The following is an 18,820-nucleotide window of genomic DNA, read 5'->3' on the forward strand; positions in this document are numbered from 1 at the left end:
ATGGATAGACAGATAACTTCAACCTTTGTGACTTAAATAATTTAAAGTAATTACGGTTATCAAACATATTTACTCCTCCCAGTTTCTGCCTTCCCTCTCTCTTTACCTCTCTCATTAGAGAACAGGCTTCTAAGAGATGATAATAAAATATAACAAAATAAAAAATAAAGCAAAACTCATTACATCAAAGTTGGACAAGACAAGCTACATTGTTACTGATTCCTTTTGCAGCTGGGGTGGTGAAGCTTTGTGAGATTAGGCCTGGGGACTGATCTCCGTCTCTGTCTCCACTATACATCTCGCTTGAGCTGAGCCAGGGCTGATGTCTTACCAAGGTCCAGCCTAGGCTACTGAAGAGTAAGATACCACTTTCTAGAACCCTTCCCATGCAGAATTCAGAAGACTTCTGAAAATATAGTCCTATCCAGAAACCCGGAAATATGGGCAAGATTAGCCTTTGTTTATCATAGGCTAAGGAATTTAAATGCAGACTTTTATGTAAAATACCCAGGAGAAAAATGAAAGGTCAAAAAAATCAGTCTTTTGAGCTCTTCAAGTTATAGAGTTGGACACTTGTGTTTAAAAATACCACCTCACTTGCCCTGATTGTCCTGCAGATTGGACTTGTGGGGTCTCCCAGGGCTCCACCTAATAGCGTCATTTACCAATTACTTCATCAGTGACATTGGAAGACCGAAGTGGTACTACTCTCCTGAATGGTTCTGTCAGCCTGCAGTGACTTTACACATCCAAATGCATTGCCTTTGTAAGGTCACCTGTGTTCCGCCCCTATGGATGGAACGCAGCACACACTCACTTGTCAATGAAGTAGCCAATGACGGGGCTCTCAGTAGTGGTGTTGGGTGGTTTCCAAGTCACGATAACATAGTCTCGGTTGGCATCATGGCACTGCAGGTCCATGGGTGCCCCAGGAGCCCCTGTGACCAGCGGGTCAGCATCTGTGGTGGGGAAATATGTTTGCCGAGGTTACTGCCAAGCCTGCCCACAGACCTCCAAACTCACATCCTCTCTGTTCAGTTTGGTCTTTATCTCTAAAGTATTTGAATGTGTTTATTAACCCAGAAGACTGATATCAAAAAATATAAATGTCGGTGTGCACTTTAAAAAAAAAAAAAGCTTAGAATACTTAATCTTCTCCTCTGTGACTTTTTAATAATTTGACCCGAAATTAAAATTCAGTTTTCCCTAATTTTATCTGGTCACGGTGGTGAGCTAGCCTTTGCAACACCTAAGAAATACCAATGGAGATGTCTTGATAGCTCAGATTTCTTAGAAAATGTGAGGATTCAGCAGAAAAATAAGAATAACTTGTGGCCAAATGCCTAGGTCAAGTTTTCCCACACTGAAGGCCACTGTGGCAGCTTAGAAAGTCAATACACTGAGCATTCGATTTTCTTATCTGAAATCCATATTTATTCAGTAGCCATGGCTACTGTGTACCCACAGAAGTCTAAGCATTCTGTGGAGTCTGATATAAACCTCCCCAGTGTACTAAAGGACAAGGATTTATTGACATCAAGCCTAGTGTTTCTTCTCCATTCATAACCTCCAGAAAGTGATCAGAATGCTTGAACTCCCCCGGGGTTTGAGTCCTGTTCTTCCTGCTCGTAGTGCTGAGTAAGCAAGACACTCAAACCTGCTTGAAATCATTGCATTTCTATGGTGCAAAACACCCTGCCAGAGACACACAGGGGAATGGAAGGTATCTTTAAATGACGACCCTAATAAAACCCACAAAACTCTGTGGGAGAGCCTGAAACCACAACCTTGAGTGCTTCTGTGATCTTGTGGGACGTGCTGGAGTGAGAGGCATGTTTTCGTTCCTGGGGTGACATAATTTAATGGCAGAGCTCTCAGCGAAGCTCTGCTCTAACTGCCACTGAGAGGGGGAACAAAATATCTAACATCTCAGTTGCTTTTGTATCCCTCCACAGCTGGAGCTGCAGGGGGATGAACAGAGGGGGCAGCTAAAAATGACTGGCTATGCAAGACAGAAAGTATGGTGGCCAGGGGACAGCAGCCATAGCCAGGGTCACCCCAACAGGCTCAGGAAGGAGCCTGCAGAGGACTGCCTGGGTGGATCAGGGCCGAAGCAACTGAGATAGGAACACAGAGCACTGGGCTTTGTAGAGGGAACTCTCTCTCTCTCTCTCTCTCTCTCTCTCTCTCTCTCTCTCTGTCTGTTTCTCTCTGTCTCTCTGTCTCTATCTCTCTCTGTGTGTCTCTGTCTCTGTGTGCGTCTGTCTGTCTCTGTCTTTCTGTCTCTGTCTGTCTGTCTCTGTCTCTCTGTCTCTGCCTCTGTCTCTCTCTGTCTCTCTGTCTCTGTGTGTCTGTTTCTCTCTGTCTATCTATCTCTCTGTCTCTATCTCTATGTCTCTCTCTGTGTCTCTCTGTCTCTGTCTCTGTGTGTGTCTGTCTCTGTCTTTCTGTCTCTGTCTCTCTGTCTCTGCCTCTGTCTCTCTCTGTCTCTCTGTCTCTGTGTGTGTCTGTCTGTCTGTTTCTCTCTGTCTATCTGTCTATCTCTCTGTCTCTATCTCTATGTCTCTCTCTCTGTGTCTGTCTCTCTGTCTCTGTGTCTGTGTGTGTGTCTCTCTCTGTCTCTCTCTGTGTCTGTCTCTCTCTCTCTCTCTCTCTCTCTCTGTCTCTCTCTCTCTCTCTCTCTCTCTCTCTCTCTCTCTTCTGTACCTCCAACAAAATTTAACCCTGGTTCCTCTACAGGAGGCATAGCCAAGTTCTCTGAGCTTTGGTGTCTCCAGCTGGGAAACAGAACAACTTATGGCATCATGAGAATTTTAAATGGTCTGTGCAGATCATGCATGAACACACTTATCTATGCACACCTACATACGTGTACATGACAAGTGTTTACATGCATGCCATCATTGCTAATGCCTGGCACTGTGCCCAGAACATCAAGAACTTCTTTCTCCATCACACAATTAAGGGTAGCACCTCAATGAGGGATGAGCCTGTGCTGGAGGCTAGATAGAAGACAGAGGATTCAGTCAGACCCAGGGCACTCTGCAACTGTGCTGCCGTGCTGCGACCGTAGTAAACAGGAATTAAGTAAATCGGCAGGGATAGAACTGCAGGGTCCTAGACCTAGGTCAGTCTGTTGCACTGGAGTCTAAAGGAGCGTTGCACCTCCATGAGTTGAGCATGCAGCACGGTTACTCTGAGGGTCCTGCTTACTCACAACTCGGGGTCATAATGACTGACATGCCTTGCACTTTGGAGGGGGCTATTTCTTGTCAGGAGAGTGTGCAATGTCCAAGGCAGCCATCCCCTTTCCTGTGTCTCTTCCCTGTCCCCTCCTGCTTTGCAGCTTTTTCCCATCTTTTTCTTAGACTGCCTCCTCCCAACCCCAACTGAGGCACCTCTGACAAACATGAAAGCGCTGTGGTCACTGACTCCACCCCGGGACACGATCCTCAAGGTGTAAAGCCCCTCATCATCCTTGTTCAGGTGGCTGAAGGACAGTGAGGCCTGGCCTTCTCCGAAGAACATCTTGGTCCACTTGGACTCTTTCAGCAGCACATCTGAAACAGAATCAGAGGGCAAGATGGGTTCAGGTGCTTCCCCACCATCTGCTCCCAGAGGCTCCGGGATGATGTTCAAGGTCAGTGCTGGACTGTGTACAACATGTCAGCCGTGTCCCCCGTCCTGATTCACCATGACACTCACCATCCCGGTACCACTCGGCTCGAGGCTGTACCCTCTTCAGATCTGGTGTCACCAATAATGTGCACTTGAGTGTGACCGTCTCGCCCTCTCTTCTGAAGGTGACCCCGAATTTCTCCAAAAACTGGACATCAAAATGTGTGTACGGGATCACAGATGAGAGAGGCACTGGGGCGGGAGGAAATATAGTCAGTCTTACTGTGTTTACAGCATAGGATTTACCCCACCTCAGCCCGAAGAGTGACTCTGGGCAAATCACGCCCACTGGAGTTACAGAATCTTCTTCTTTAGAGTAAACAGTAGGACTGTTCTTATCCATGTGTCGTTTCACAGCGAGAGCACTAGCTAGATCAGGAGATGTCAACTAGAAGCAGAATAAACCCTGCAAATGATCCTGGTGGAGTGTATGTGCTTCAGAAGAAAACCAATAGGTTTTATTTATTTGCTTGTTGTATCTCTGGTATAGGGGGTTACACATGCTGGGTACACACAGCCACTGTGTACAAGTGGCAAGTACTCTACCACTGAGCTATATCCTCAAGTCTTTGTTGAGCCAAGGTCTTAGTATGTAGCTCAGGCTAGCCCTCAGCTTGCACTCCTTTTGCTTCCGAATCCCAAGTACTGGGATCACCGGTGTGAACCACTTATCTGAAATGTAAAATTTTAAAACCAAAAGGCATGTGTGGTTTAGGAATGCATGCATGTAGGGAAAGTTCAGAAACTATCTGCAAAACGGAGATGGTGGTTTTGACTTGGGAGGGTGGGTGGTGTGCTGGGAAGTTCTTACTAACTCCATGATGGCTCCAGTCCTTTAAGAATAGCTAAATCATGGCTGAACTGTGTGTAATTTACAGGGATTGACTCTGTGCCCTGTGAACCTGACACTAAGCACAAAAGTGCAAACCTGATAATACATAGAGATAGGTAGATAGATAGATAGATAGATAGATAGATAGATAGATAGATAGATAGATAGATAGATATAGACAGACAGACAGACAGACAGACAGAGATAGATATAGAGATAGACAAGCAGACAGACAGAGCTAGATTGATAGAATAGATAGACAGACAGACAAACAGACAGACAGAGATAGATAGATAGATAGATAGATAGATAGATAGATGATTGATAGATAGATAGATATAGAGACAGACAGACAGACAGACAAAAAGACAGACAAACAGATGGACAAAAAGACAGACAGACAGACAGACAGAGATAGATAGATAGATAGATAGATAGATAGATAGATAGATAGATGATTGATAGATAGATAGATATAGAGACAGACAGACAGACAAAAAGACAGACAAACAGATGGACAAAAAGACAGACAGACAGACAGACAGAGATAGATAGATAGATAGATAGATAGATAGATAGATAGATAGATAGATAGATAATAGATAGGTAGGTAGATAGATAGATAGATAGATAGATAGATAGATAGATAGATAGATAGATAAATTTACATTTGCTGAAATGTGTAGTGAACACAAGACCATCTACTGTCATTGTGATCTGAAAGTATTTTGCAACTAACATAGATATGTCAGGTCTCTCTGTTCAGAAAGATAAAACTTTAATGAAAGAAACCCTGCAGCAAGGCAGATAATCTCAAATATCCTAGTATTCAAGGTGTTCGGGACTCCAGACCTACAGACCTCCCTGTATCAACCTTGGCCTGCCTCGTGCTCCTGAGAGGTTTAATACCAGGCAAGGGTTGGATGTTGGCCCAACCCAATAAAACTCATGCACTGAATATATATTTGGTGGTTGCCAAAAGATCTACCCTCAGGAAATTCTTCGTGATTAGGCCTCATGTATAAATGGAACCCTGACCAGGACAAAGCCCACAAGGAAATTCAATTATGGGAGAAGCACAGGCCAAACTTAAACCTTGCCCTTAAACCATATGTGATCTACATTTGAAGTAGGTCTTCTCTGGTGGCCTCAGCCTGGTGGCCTTCCTCACCTGGTCCAGGTCAGCACAGCTCTTGGGCCTCCCAGGGAAAGCCCAGCCTGGGTCACAGGGAAATGCATATCTTGTGACAGGGTACCATAGGTCACTATGTCCAAGGAGTCTACTTGCTGATAGGGAGAGGCCAAATCCATTAAATTCAGACTCCATTTTAGAGAACCCAACCTAAGCTTGAACTCAGGTAAACTTTCAGGCAGATACCTAGCATCAGTTTCCAAGTTACCCCCCAACAAAACCCGAGCCTAGCTCCAGTCTCTAGCATCACCCCCAAGACCTGTGTCTCCAGATTATACCCCCAACAAGATCAATGTCTCCAGGTTACTACCCCAACAGATCTGTATCCCCAGGTTACAAACTCACACCCCCTGACCTGGACCAGGTGAGGAAGGCCACCAGGCTGAGGCCACCAGAGAAGACCTACTTCAAATGTAGATCACATATGGTTTAAGGGCAAGGTTTAAGTTTGGCCTGTGCTTCTCCCATAATTGAATTTCCTTGTGGGCTTTGTCCTGGTCAGGGTTCCATTTATACATGAGGCCTAGCAACCACCAATGCAGAGGGAAGCAGAAATTGTTTATGATATGACTCCTAGCACCAGCCAATTATGTTCAAGGCCATGGTAGCTCTCCAATTAGACACTTACACACACACACACACACACACACACACACACACACACACAAACACACACACACACACCACTTGTAGCTTTCTATAAAGCCTTGCGGGACCCCCCCCCCATCAAAACCATCCTACATGACAGTGTGCTTGGTGGCCCCTAGCTAGCTCAAATAAAAAGGCCCTACTGTGATTGCATCAGATCAGCTCCCTGTCAGTTTTGGGGGAAATCGCTAACATTTTCCTAGCGCTACAATAGGTACATGGTGTTTAAAGGCAAGCAGATCGGTGTTGCCATTGACAACAGAGCAAGGGCCACATGCTTCTGAGTACCACTCATGAGGAAGAAGTTTGTTGGATTCTGAGGCAGTGTGTACCATTCTCCACATATCCTGGCTGTGTGTCCTGTTTAGGTCTCAGGTAACTGCTCTGTGTGAATGGCCTGGGGACTTTCAGGAGCATGTAGCATCCCCATGCATGAGATATGGTGCCACCATAAATCTGCTTAGGAATTTCTGTTCATTTCTTTTTCCAATTCAGATATATTCGCTCTACAGGTGATGGTTTCGGCTGTGTCTAAAAGCATCAGCTTTTGAGTAGAGAAAAATTGTCCCATACTAACCCTGGCTGAGGGAAACCCAGAAAGGTATTAGAAAGTTTAATGAAGATTTTACTCTGAAAAAAAAAAAAAAAAAAAAAACCTCTTCTCACCTCCCTGCTATGTCACTAAACATCTTTTGAGACAAAGACACTCAGGTGTACTTACATCCAATTGGGAGTCCTACTGAGTGGTAGGGCTCCTCATCTCCTCGGTACCCTGTGGGGGGAAATTGGGTGAATGTGGTACAGAAAGAGACAGGCAAAAACAAAGGCTTTCCCCTACCCAGGGGCAGACAGCAGGAACGCACTTCTCACCACCACCGCAGCATTGGTAGACACTTGTCCATGGGGATTCGTTGCTACTGCTGAATAGGTCGCTGTGTCCTCAAAGTCGGCCCTTTGGGAGAGAAAGCACATTTGTGAGAGGCTCTGACACAGTCGACATCCTGAACTTGAACAAAGCATTCCTAGAAAGCGAACCCATCACTTGTGATTTATTAGAAAACAACGCCAGCTCTACCTTGGAACGCAGGGCAGGGCATAGTATTAATTATAGATACTAATGAACGCCTGACCCCAGCCTATGCCAAACCTGCACTCTCAGAAAGGACGGGTAGAAGTGCTTCCAGGAATTGTTTATTTCCCTCTCAAGGAGAAATCGCTGGTCTGCCTGACCTTGTTTTTCAGCCTAGCCTGTTGTTTTACTGGGTCACTGGGAAGTTTCTGGGACCTTGGGCCACAGAAGAACCCTTCCTGCTGGGACGATAAAAACCCATGTTTGGGAGAGTCCTGCCACTGTTCTAGAAAGAGAAGTTTCCTGCCTGGGGCGGATTGATCTCTCCCTGACTCAAGGTGTCCCAGAAGGTGGCAATTGGTTCTGACTTCTATGATGTCTTGAGAATGTGCCCATCACTGCCATGTTCTAAATGCTTCTGATATCACAGCAACAAACCAGCTGCTGAGAGCTCATTGGAGCCCCTGGCAGGAACCAGAACTTGTGTTTAAGATCTGAGCAGAAACTCATGAGCCTTCCTAAGCATGGAGCATCCTACTGGTCAAGTTAAGCAGATCCAGAACCCCACCTCATCCCCCAGAAGGACTTCCAAGCCAGTAGCTGATGTTGAGAATTGCAAATGGTATACAATCTCCAGACTGGAATGACCCACACAGGCATCATTAAAACACTAAGGCTCAACCCCACCTAAGATGTGCGTACGTGTCTGTCCCAGGAAGACCATGACCTTAAAATGGCAAGGTCCTGAACTCTCTGGTGCAGAGTTCCCGTCTCCCACGCCCATCCTTCAGAAGTGAGGTCACTTCTGTGCTTGTGAACTCACACCCTTTCGACTTCCCACTTCATCTGACAAAAGAGAAGCAGGCAGCTTTCTGTAGTCTGATTTATGCCAGGTTCTCTGTTGGGTCCTTGTTGGGGATGGGGGGTGGGAGGCGGTGAGGGCAGGGGTTCTTGCTCTCACTTTCTCTCCTGTGTGTGCATACATGCACTCATACTTATGTACATATATATATATATATATATATATATATATACACGTGTGTACATGCATACGAGAGCCAGAGGTCATCCTCCGGAGTCCATCCTTTAGCTACCGACTTTTGATTTTTGAGACACGGTTTCTCATTGTCCTAGAGCTTAGGATTAAACTAGGCTAGGTAGACCAGAAAGCCTGAGGTTTCCACATGGCCATGCCTCACCGGCACTGGGATTCTGAGCACGCGCCCACTCTTTCATGTAGATTCTGGAAATCAAACTCAGGTCTTCACACTTGCCAGCACTCTATTGTCTGAGCCATATTTCCAATACCACAACCCTTAGCCACTGTCTTATATAACATTGTCTCGGATCCTAGAATTTGGCGCTTGGAGAGATTGGAAAACAAGATCCCCATGGCTCTGAAGGCCACATTCCTGCTGCTGCTTCCCTCCAAGATGGGGGGGGGGGGGATAGTACAAGTTCACTTTTGAGAAAGGAAAACTTTACCCAAGTCTTTCCTTAATTTACTTTAAAGTAAATTAAGCCAGCATTCCCAGGAACAAAGAAAGCCCCGTTCTTGGTCATCTAACTCTCTTCGATATAGCTTTTGAAGCTGCCAATATTTTCTTTGACCAAAGAATTTAATATCTCTAGGAAAGGGGAGAGAATTTTCAGACACCCATACCGCCTGCCAACTCCTTTCTTTTCTCTCGGGAGTTCAACCCACTTTTGCTGTGTCAGACGTGACGTCTGGCCCCCTTTCAATGCCACTGCCTGCAGGAATCAACCCAGCCCCGTCCATCTGGACACTCACAACAGCACATAGCGTTCCGTTCACCTGGGAGGAATGACTGCCAGCTGCCACCCACCAGCCCAGGGCAGCGCTGGCCTGATCCGGATCAGCTATGCAGTTTGAAATTCTGCAGACACTTCTACATCAGTGCAAAAGAACAGTGTAAGGTGCAGCAGAAAGTTCCTCATTGTGGATGTTCACCTCACTGATGCCCACCTCCGCTAGCAATAGCACAGCCAATGGGGAAAATGACAGCTTGCTGACCACGGGCGTGGCTGGAGGTCCTGGGAAGCTAATGGAAAGAGGCAGTCTCCTGCAGTGACCAACTGAGCCTAACAGGGGCTAAAAGGTGGCACAGAGGAAGCTTGGAAGTAGGAACACAACACGCAGAGCAACCACCCAGCAGAGAGCAGAGATCATGGGGAAACTTGGGCAGGATTTCCAGGAGGATCCCAGAGGGGAAAAAAAGACTGCCCTTGGCCCTGGAGATCACCCCGTCCTCAGAGCTGAAAAGAGGATTAACACCTGAGCCAGGGAGAGACCTCAGAGGCGTGTGGACACAGACAGTACCTGGGTATCCGGTCAACAGCATAGATCGCACCATCTCCAGTTCCGTCAAGAGTCCTTCCTGTTAATATGGTGGTTTCCAAACCAAGTTTCATTGCTCACGCTGCAAATTTCATCTACGTCTAAACCCACAGTAAATGCCTGTGCTCGGCCATGGCACGTCCTGCTTGCACAGCTTAGGACAGTGCTGAGAACTCTGTACGGTACGATTTATATAGTACGTCATCTGTCTGTGCCTAGACCTCAGCAAGCTTCGACCAGCTCTGTTTAATTGGGGGATGTCCTTTGAGTTCAAGGTAAAATCTTGTTTCTGTTTATAACTGCTCCTCCTGGCAAGTCAGGGTCATTCTCGATACTGGTCAAAATGAACGAGCATAGAAAACATGGTCGCCGAGGCTATAATAGTACAGCCGTGACACCTTGGTACCCTGCACTGCCTCGAGTCAGCTCTCAATCCTCATCTCTCAACGTTATCCCTCTCTCCAAAGGTATTAAACTCCTAAAGTGCTTTATAAGGGTGACTTTGACGATCGAGACAACGTACTTGAAAAAGTCTCGAAGTTTTATAAACAAGTACGAGCCATCGTCATCACTTAAGGTTCATTGGCTCCATCCCTGCACCTAAAGTTGGGAGAGCGTCCCTGCTCCCCTGCACAAAGCTGCCTTTCTTCCCCAGAACTCCTGCAAACCCTCTGAGGTGTTCCCGAGTAAGGAGGAGCTGATAGGGCACAGAAGAGACAAAGCTTGTCATCAAGTGGACCACTGGTGACAGGAACAAAAGGTTGAAGTGGTCACCAGCAGCCTCTCCTCAACTCCCAGCTTGCCCTAGGCTGGGGCATGAAGATGGGACAGCGCCACCTAACGCATTAGCGCTGATTAGCTCCTCTGTTCACCCATTAGCACTTCTATCCCTGAGCAAGGGCACAATGGCAGGAGTTAGGAGAGCGTCTGATGGGAGAGATGCTTCCTCCTCTGGAGCTGAGCCACTGTGTGCGCCTGTGCCTAGGAAAGCAGGCTCAGACGGCATGGACCACAGCTTCCTTCCCATCAGTAAGAAAGCCGTGACCTGCCAAAAGATGAGACCCCCTTGGTTTATGACACCTGTTGTCTAGAATTGGGCGCATCCAGATGAGTGCCGGGTGGGCAGGGTGCAGGTTAGAGCTTCTAGGATCTTGCTTTGTCTTGTTCATTGTGCTCCTGGGTGTTTTGTCATACACAAAACATTGGAACAGTGGTATGCGTGTACACAGTGAATACCCATGCATGCATAGAAGTGAACACTGTAATGTTCTACCGCTGGGTGTGGTAGAATTGTAGGAAACAGGGTGCCTAGGGCAGGGGCAGAACGGGAGGCAGAGAGGACGTCTGAATGGTTCTGGGAACCGCACCAAACTCTGACTTCACCGAAGGCTTAACTTGGTGAACTCTGACCTCATCCTCAGCGTGTCCCAGGTGGACCTTCCGTTCCCTTCTGCTCCTCGGGGCCTCACGGGGAGTGTTCAGCAAACCCAGATTCTAAATCTAGCCTTTGCTTCATGCTGAGAGAACTTGAGAGGTTTTACTTTCTGTTGGGATGGGTTCCCAGAATAGGAGGATTTTTTTTTTTTTTTTGGTCTCAATTTTTACTTCCATGGGGGCACGTTTGCCTCTCAGAGTCCCAGTGTAAAAAAAAAAACAGAACAAAATGAAACAAAAACAAACAAACAAACAAAAAAACCCCGCCTCAACAGAGCTTCCTTCGAGAATTAATGAAATGTTATCTTTTCTAAAGATGGGCGGGCAGCATTGTAAGCGACTTCCTCATTGGTGGTAGACGTAAGTAGAAATCTGACTCGGGGGTTAACTCATCTGACTTTCCATACCAAAGTCTGAAAGGAGCTTAAGAAAAGTTGAGTCACGAAAGCATTCTGCAAGAGCAGATGGTGGTGGCCACGCTGCAAACAAGAAGTGAAAGGGGCTGTTCTGAATGCCACTCAGAATCAGAGAGAAAAAAACCCTTTGGGGGAAAGGGGACGGGGGAGAAGGAGGATCTCTTTACAGCAGCCAGATGAAAATGTGTGAGTATTTGTACCATGGTGCAGGCTGCAAGTTCAAGTTCAAACAGTACCAAGGAGTTGTTAAGTGACTTCAGGATTCAGCTGCAGAAGCCGGAGTGTATCCGTAGGAGTAAATGTCACCTCAGAATACAAGGAAAAGCTCATTCCACAGCCAGCTAGAGAGGAGGACAAGGCATTCCACAGCGCAGACACACCCCAGATCAGATGATCTGTAGCTCAGCACTTTGGAAAGAACAGCTGAGCTGAGCTATAATTTGTGGGGTTTCCTAACGCTCTTTTCCTGGAGAATATGCAATTCCCTTGTTCTGCTAAGGGCATCCCAGGAGAGAGAGGAAGAAAACGAAGAGATCTGTTGGTCTTGGCAAGTGTAAGTCAAGAGACCTGGGTTTCTGGATCATTCCATCATGGCCTTCCAGGGCCAATTAGCTTAGTTTATTCTAGGTGTTTCTTCACTGTTTAAAGCCAATGTTATTCTGGATGTAAAGTCTGATTAGTGCCAACATTGGGTCAGGGTGTGACTATTTTCATGCTCATTCAAATCCAACCTACCCAGGCCTGCCGGTCAGACAGCACCTACCCCAGGGACCAGATAAGCTGACATCAGTGTTGTCCCCGAGAAAACTGGCACAGGATTACTGCCCACTGACCCTTGGATGTCAAGGGAAGAGCTGCTGTCCACAGAGTGCCTGTGCTCTGGAGACCGCCCACCCAACTGACTTCTCCCCGAGCTGTATGCCTCCACCAGGGACACGTGACTACCCGAAGTCTCCTGGTTCCCTCTCATTCGCTACTCCACATATGGTTCCTTATTCTTGAGTTTCAGTGTGAGCTTGACACTGGTCACCCATGGGGATCCTGTCTGTTCACCTCAGCTTCTAAGACCCCTTTTAGCTTCAGCCAAGCTAGCATCCTCCCCGTTCTGCAGGTCCCCTGGGCTACAGTCCTATCTCTAGTCACCATTTCTCCTTCCCCTTTCAGCCCCAGCACCTGTGCACTTCAAGAAACTGTTGGAGATTCTTCACTCAGACACCCAGATCCTACCCACTACCCTTTCACCTTGGAAACTCCACCCGAGAAAGTTGCCCCCAGTCCCCATTATCCATGACCTGCCACCCTAGACCTAGTTCTCCCCTCGTCTGCCTGTTATTCAGCTATTGTCAATACAGGACACCTCCTGGACGCCAGAGAGCAAGTTCAGTTTTGGTGGCCACCTACGTACCATATCACCTAGAACAGCACCTGGCACTCATTTGGCTTTCAATGAACGACAGAAGAAACCAATCAACTATGAGGCTAGGAGTCCAAGCTTATCAGGGGGGCGGGGCTTCCAGCTTAGCAGGGACTGGACAGCTGTGGAGGTGTGGCTCTTACACAGGGAAGGGAGGGGCCCACAGTCCTGCGTGGCTCAGGGACAGCACTACACTGTCCTCAGGCCACCAAAATGATCTCAGGGATGGGAAAGTCTGCCCCACAGAGAAGCAGGAGTCACAAGGAAGCACATAGGAAGAGGAAGAAAAGCTGAGAGGCGGAAAGAAAAATCTACCTCAGCTGCAGGGTCAGGCCCTGACAGAAGGCTTCCAGTCAAAGCAGGTTTCTGTTAGGGCAGGGCCTCTAAAACACAGCCCAGTCATGTGGCCCCTTCCTCCATTTTTAATGGAGCCCCTTATCCATTTCCATCAATGAATGGCTGGTCACCCCAGCCTCCTGCTGCAACTTGATATCCTAAGGCAGGGTGGTACCCACTAGACGGGGGGGGGGGGGGGTGTTGGGGGATGAGGGGAGGAGGCAGCAAGGGCTTCTCATTCTCTTATAAGTCGGTAATGGGGGAGGACTGGGAGGAAAAGAGGTGGGGGCTGCAATTGGGATTTAATGAATAAATGAATAGTGAATGAATGAATGAATAAATGAATGAATGAATGAATGATAGAATCCTGCTGGGTGTGCTTATCTACTACCCCTCCCCCCAGGAGCTTCCTGCTTTAGCTTTCCATCCGTGGACCACACCCTCTTCTTGGCTCTGGTGCCCTGCTCCAGATCTGCTAGGGGCTGAACATACTTCTCCACTGTCTGTCTTGGAATGAATGAATCTACCGTGCCATCGGGAACAAACATCAGAATCATTTCATCTTCTACAAAACCCAATACAGTATTAAAATATTTTAGTGAAGAAGAAAACTTTTCATTCTAAGCCAACATCTAGGCAAAAATACAGGAAGGATGAGTCTGTCTGTGTGTGTCTGTGTGTCTGAGTGTAGCCTGTGTGTGCCATCCTGTGACTCTTCCCGTCACCCCTGTCAATCAAGCTGGCCCAGACATACTGATTTCTCTGTCTTGACCTCCCGAGTATAGGGATCAGGGTTTTACCACCTCTCCCAGCCGGCTTCTGCTTTACGTTTGTACATGGTTATAGGATGCGGCCCTGGCACACACCGACTGTGTATCCTCACCTGTTGATCTCCAGAGTGTGCACTCCGTACCTGCTCTCAATCCGGTACTTGCCTGGCTCCCCTGCCTGGCAGATCAGACTGCCGTCTTTGTACCTGGTGGAGGGAAGCATTCATTTGGTATGCAGGCAGATATGCTCTTGCAGTTTTGTCCCAGGCTCCTTTGCACTCTAAGAAACGTCAGTTCCTCTTTCCCCGTCCACTAGGACAAGGTGCTCTGATCTAGCTAGCCCTTCCACAGGAGGCAGGAGTTGTGCCATCCAAACAGACATATCTACTTGAATCCACATATCTTGTGAACTCAGAAGTTATTGTTCCATTTAGAAAGAAATGTAGCTGATGCTAGCCAGGTCCCAGCCTGGTCTAACAGGCTACATTGTAGTTGTGGAGCCTATGAGGAAAATATCACAGAGTACATAAATCCTTAGTTTTGGAAGCTCCAAGCCCCCTGCCCCCAGCCTATAAAGCAGAGTTCAGCCACCCACAGGCTGTATTACAGCTGGGCAAACCTTGGTATCCCTCCTTGCCTCCTAATGCCATGGATGGGCTGCGCTACAAGGTGGCCAGACTCCTCCCATGAGAGAGCCAGGGCACAGAATTTATACAGCAGTCCATGATTTCAATAGTCAAGGAACAAGCAGGGGCTGCAGGGCCTAAAGATGAGGATTTACAGCTTCCCTGCACGAGCCCTCCTATAAATACAGCAGATACAAGGACTCTGTGCAAGAAGTCAGCAGCGAAGCCAGTGCACAGACGATGGCCAAGGCAACAGACATAAATGTCTAGGCAGGAAGCAAAACTCTTCCACAAGATGTTCTGAAAGAGCAGTCAATGTCCCTAAAATCTGAATGGCAGAGCATTAATTAGACAGGCATTTTGAATGCTGGGCATGCTTTCCCCAACATGGACTTGTGTGGGTCTATACAACAGGCTCAAGGGCATGCACACCTCCCATGCACATAGCTCCTGAAGGAAAGCATCCCTCCATGCTGTCTCTCACCATTGCACCACAGGAGTGGGGAATCCTTGTACAGTGAAACAGAGCCTCACAGACATCCGCTCCCAGATGGTGTGGGACCTTAACCTCACCAGGATCTCAGGGGCCCTGCTCAGCCGGTCTTCAAATGAGCTTCTCTCCCAAGCCAGATTGTCTGCCACCTATGGGCAGAAGGGAGGGTGGTGAGGGAGGGTGTGGCAGGAGCAGCCCACTATTGGAGAAGGGCTAGACCATTTGCATGCAGACAAACTCTCCTTCTATACACCCCGAAGAGCTTGCAGATCCTCCTACCGTCTGCTCCAGGAAGTACTTGTCCAGCTTGTTCCGAGCCTGTGTCCGTGCCAATTGTACATTCTCCTCCAGCTGGGCCAGCTCACTGAGGAAACGCTGCCTTTTGGCTTCTCCGTAAGAAGCCGCTAGAGACCGGTACCTAAGAGAACCAAGAAGCTCCGTTGGTCATAGGACAAGTGGCACGGACAGACTAGAAGGATCTTCTCTGTGTACCCATCCCTCAGTGTGAAGGGATAAAAGAAGATGACAGGGGAAAGCAAAACAACTTTTTCTGCTTACGCTTGCCTCTTTCTTTTCAGCGTGTGCCAGCCTACACAGAAAGTTATAAAGAACAGCAGAGTGTGGTCTGTTAATACAGATATGCACAATGTATGTCCCTTGCTCTCTTTGGCATGAGAGACAGGACTGAAATACTTGGGCGCTCCTTAGAGTCCTTCAGGAGCAGGCGCGTGTGGGGCACTGGAAAGGATCCTTGCATTAGAGGTTGAGGAATCACAGTGACACACCAGTCTTACATCTGGGGGATCAGAGCCATCCCTTTCTGTCAAAGCCAAGGACCAATATATACAAGACTGGACTGGTGTCTACAGGAATGGTAAGCACTGGTGCTAACACTTAGGACTGGTGAGAGTGGGATCATACAATGAACGATCCTGGGCTCCCGTCAGTGCTCCGTGGGGCACCATTCATCCTCCCCGATACCCTGCAATGTAGTGGCATCATCACCCTGAACCCTGGAATCACTCCTAGGAAGACTAGCCCAGTCTACTCTCAAAGGAAGAAGTGACCTCAAGATCTGACGTGGGACTCCCACTAGGCTCATCCTCTCCCACTGAGGCCAGACAAAGGCAGCCCAGTTAAAGGAACTGAGTTCGCAGACAGGCCACTGCTTTAGGGACAGCCCCACTCCAATTGTTGGGGGACCCACATGAAAACCAAACTGCACATCTGCTACACCTGGGGTGGGAATGGGGGGGCTGGGCCCAACCTGTGTATGCTCTTTGTTTGATGGTTCAGTCTCTGGAAGCCCTGGTTAGTTGACTCTGATGGTCTTCCTATGGAGTTCCTATCTCCTTGAGGGCCCTCAATCCTTCTCCCAACTCTTCCATAAGACTCCCCAAGTTGGCTGAGGGTCTCTGCATCTGTTTCAGTCAGCTGCTGGGTGGAACCTCAATGGACCCCCACCTCTCAGAGGAGAAGAGAAGGGGGATATAGCTAGAGGGACTGCATGAAGAGAAGATGGGGGGCGGTGATTGGGATGTAATTGAATAAATAAGAATAAATTAATTAATGGAGAAACATCCACTTTTATAAATAAATGAATGAATGAATAGGTCTGACAATGGAAAGATTCCTACATGAGTAATAAGAGTAACAGGCCAGTGGGGTCAGTTCAGGGCTAGTCAACCCCACGCCTGTAACCTACACCCACCAAGAGGACTGACCTCCATGGTTGGCTAAGAGCTGAAACAATATGGGATCAGGCGTCATGACTGAAAAGCAGACTCAAGAGTCAGAGAACCCAATGCAGCAAACACTCCAGGTGTCATGAGGATTTCCATCAGCTGACCCTGGGCGCATAAGCAACAAGCCAAGCATCCGGGTTAATGATGGTCGACTTCCTCACACTACAGTGGAGACCTGAGGGCCGGGAGCTTGCGTCGGATACTCAAAGTCACACTGGACTATAGCTCTCAGACCCGTAAGGACACAAGCCAGATTTCCAAGGTCCAGTCTCCAAACATAAACACATTCAGAAGATTCCTTTCCAAAGCAACTGAGCACTTAAAACTCCAGATAGTTTGGATGCCCCGTGTAGCCCAGGCTGACCTTGAACTCACTAAGTAGCCAACGATGACCTACACTTCTGATCCTCTTGCCTCTACTTAGTTACTGAGGTTACAGCCATGCACCCAGACCTGGTATATGTGGGATCAGGGATGGTGTCCAGAACGCTGTGCATGCGAACTGAGCTGCACCCCCCCCCCCGCCCACAGAGCTTACGTCTAGAGGTCATTCTTTAACACCAGAAGCCTCAGTTTATAATAACGTTTACACAGTTTGCGTGGTACAATATGCCTAAGGCATTTACAAGCTAATTTGCTGCTTCTTAAAGAAGGGATGAATAAATTTCATATGTATAATCCCTACATGTAGCATACTTCATGCCTATCCTTTGAAGGAACTCCTTAGGTACAAGACATTTCTAGTAGGTCCTTGAGTGGGCAGCGTCCACATGCTTTTGCATGATGAGCCGTTATCTTAATGCAAGACGTGAATTCTAAATTACAATTTCACTGCTTGAATATTCCTGTAGGATGTAGTTCCTTGTAAGAACTGTTAAACTTGGTGCATTTTATTCTTTAGAAACACATTTTTAACTAACCAAACAGTAGTGTGAGAATTACGAGATGCACGCTTGAAATAGTCTTTTAACTTTGACATTGCTGAGAATTCCTAGAAACATGAATTTGCTATCTCTGGATTTAAAAAAAAAAAAACCATCAGGATCTGAAAACACTAAGAGTCTTGCTTTCAGCTCACTGTATGATACAATTCTAAAATATATCATTGTCGTTGAATAAACACTCTTTTTAAACAACTGAAAAGAAGAAATGTCCTTTGAGTTCTTCATCACTGGCCCAGCTACTCCATCGTTACTCAACATTCAAGTGAAGCGTGCTTACCAGACTCTTGTGTGTTCTTCTGATTTAAAGAGATTTTTTTTCTTTTTCAGAAATGTTAGGGAGCAGTTGGAGAGATATACAATGGTTATGAAATATTCGACTGCTCATTTTATCCTCGTTATGCTTCTTTTTAATTATCGTGGGTATTGTGTCCATGAGTGCCAACGCAGGAGAAAGCCAGAGGCATAGGGTCCCCAGGAACTGGAGCTCCCGGTGGTTGTGAACCTCCTAGGAATCAAGCTCAGGTCCCCTGTAAAAGCAGCAAGTGTCTTAGCCATGGAGCCCTCCCTCCAGCCCTCCTCGTGTTAATCTGGAAAGACCAAAGTACAGCCAACAGCTGTTCCGCCATCACCTGGATAGATTTTGTAACTTCAGGACTGACATTTTTGGCTGGTCCTTCTCTTTCCTATGACAGTGCACCCTCGTGAGCCAAACGCCATTGAAATCTAAGATATGATGATTTATAGGACCCTTCACAGCCCTCGGTGTCCACAGAGACAGCTGTTTAAACACTGGCTACCTCCTCTGGAGATGACCTTGCTCCAAGGGACAGCGGCCCTGTGATGGAAACCCAACTGTGGAGTGTG

General features: G+C 47.4%; 2 protein-coding genes across 6 annotated transcripts in view; one reads left to right on the forward strand and one right to left on the reverse strand.

The window, feature by feature from the left end:
* Nucleotides 1–18,820, forward strand: part of Erich1 (glutamate-rich 1) — a gene marked incomplete at its 5' end in the record, with an annotated part of 52,793,804 nt that overhangs the window by 51,793,360 nt on the left and 981,624 nt on the right.
* The window catches only part of Myom2 (myomesin 2), a 73,130-nt gene that overhangs the window by 45,478 nt on the left and 8,832 nt on the right, over nucleotides 1–18,820 (reverse strand). For all 6 annotated transcript variants that reach the window (XM_087588531.1, XM_087588528.1, XM_087588527.1 and 3 more), the window contains 8 exon segments: nucleotides 15,547–15,685; nucleotides 15,259–15,416; nucleotides 14,262–14,354; nucleotides 7,214–7,302; nucleotides 7,072–7,122; nucleotides 3,706–3,870; nucleotides 3,399–3,560; nucleotides 818–959 (listed from right to left, as the gene is read on the reverse strand). In XM_087588531.1, the coding sequence (XP_087444657.1) occupies nucleotides 818–959; nucleotides 3,399–3,560; nucleotides 3,706–3,870; nucleotides 7,072–7,122; nucleotides 7,214–7,302; nucleotides 14,262–14,354; nucleotides 15,259–15,416; nucleotides 15,547–15,685 (999 nt within the window).

The sequence above is a fragment of the Rattus norvegicus genome, chromosome 16, assembly GCF_021556685.1.
Source record: "Rattus norvegicus strain SHRSP/BbbUtx chromosome 16, alternate assembly SHRSP_T2T, whole genome shotgun sequence".
Classification (NCBI taxonomy): domain Eukaryota; kingdom Metazoa; phylum Chordata; class Mammalia; order Rodentia; family Muridae; genus Rattus; species Rattus norvegicus.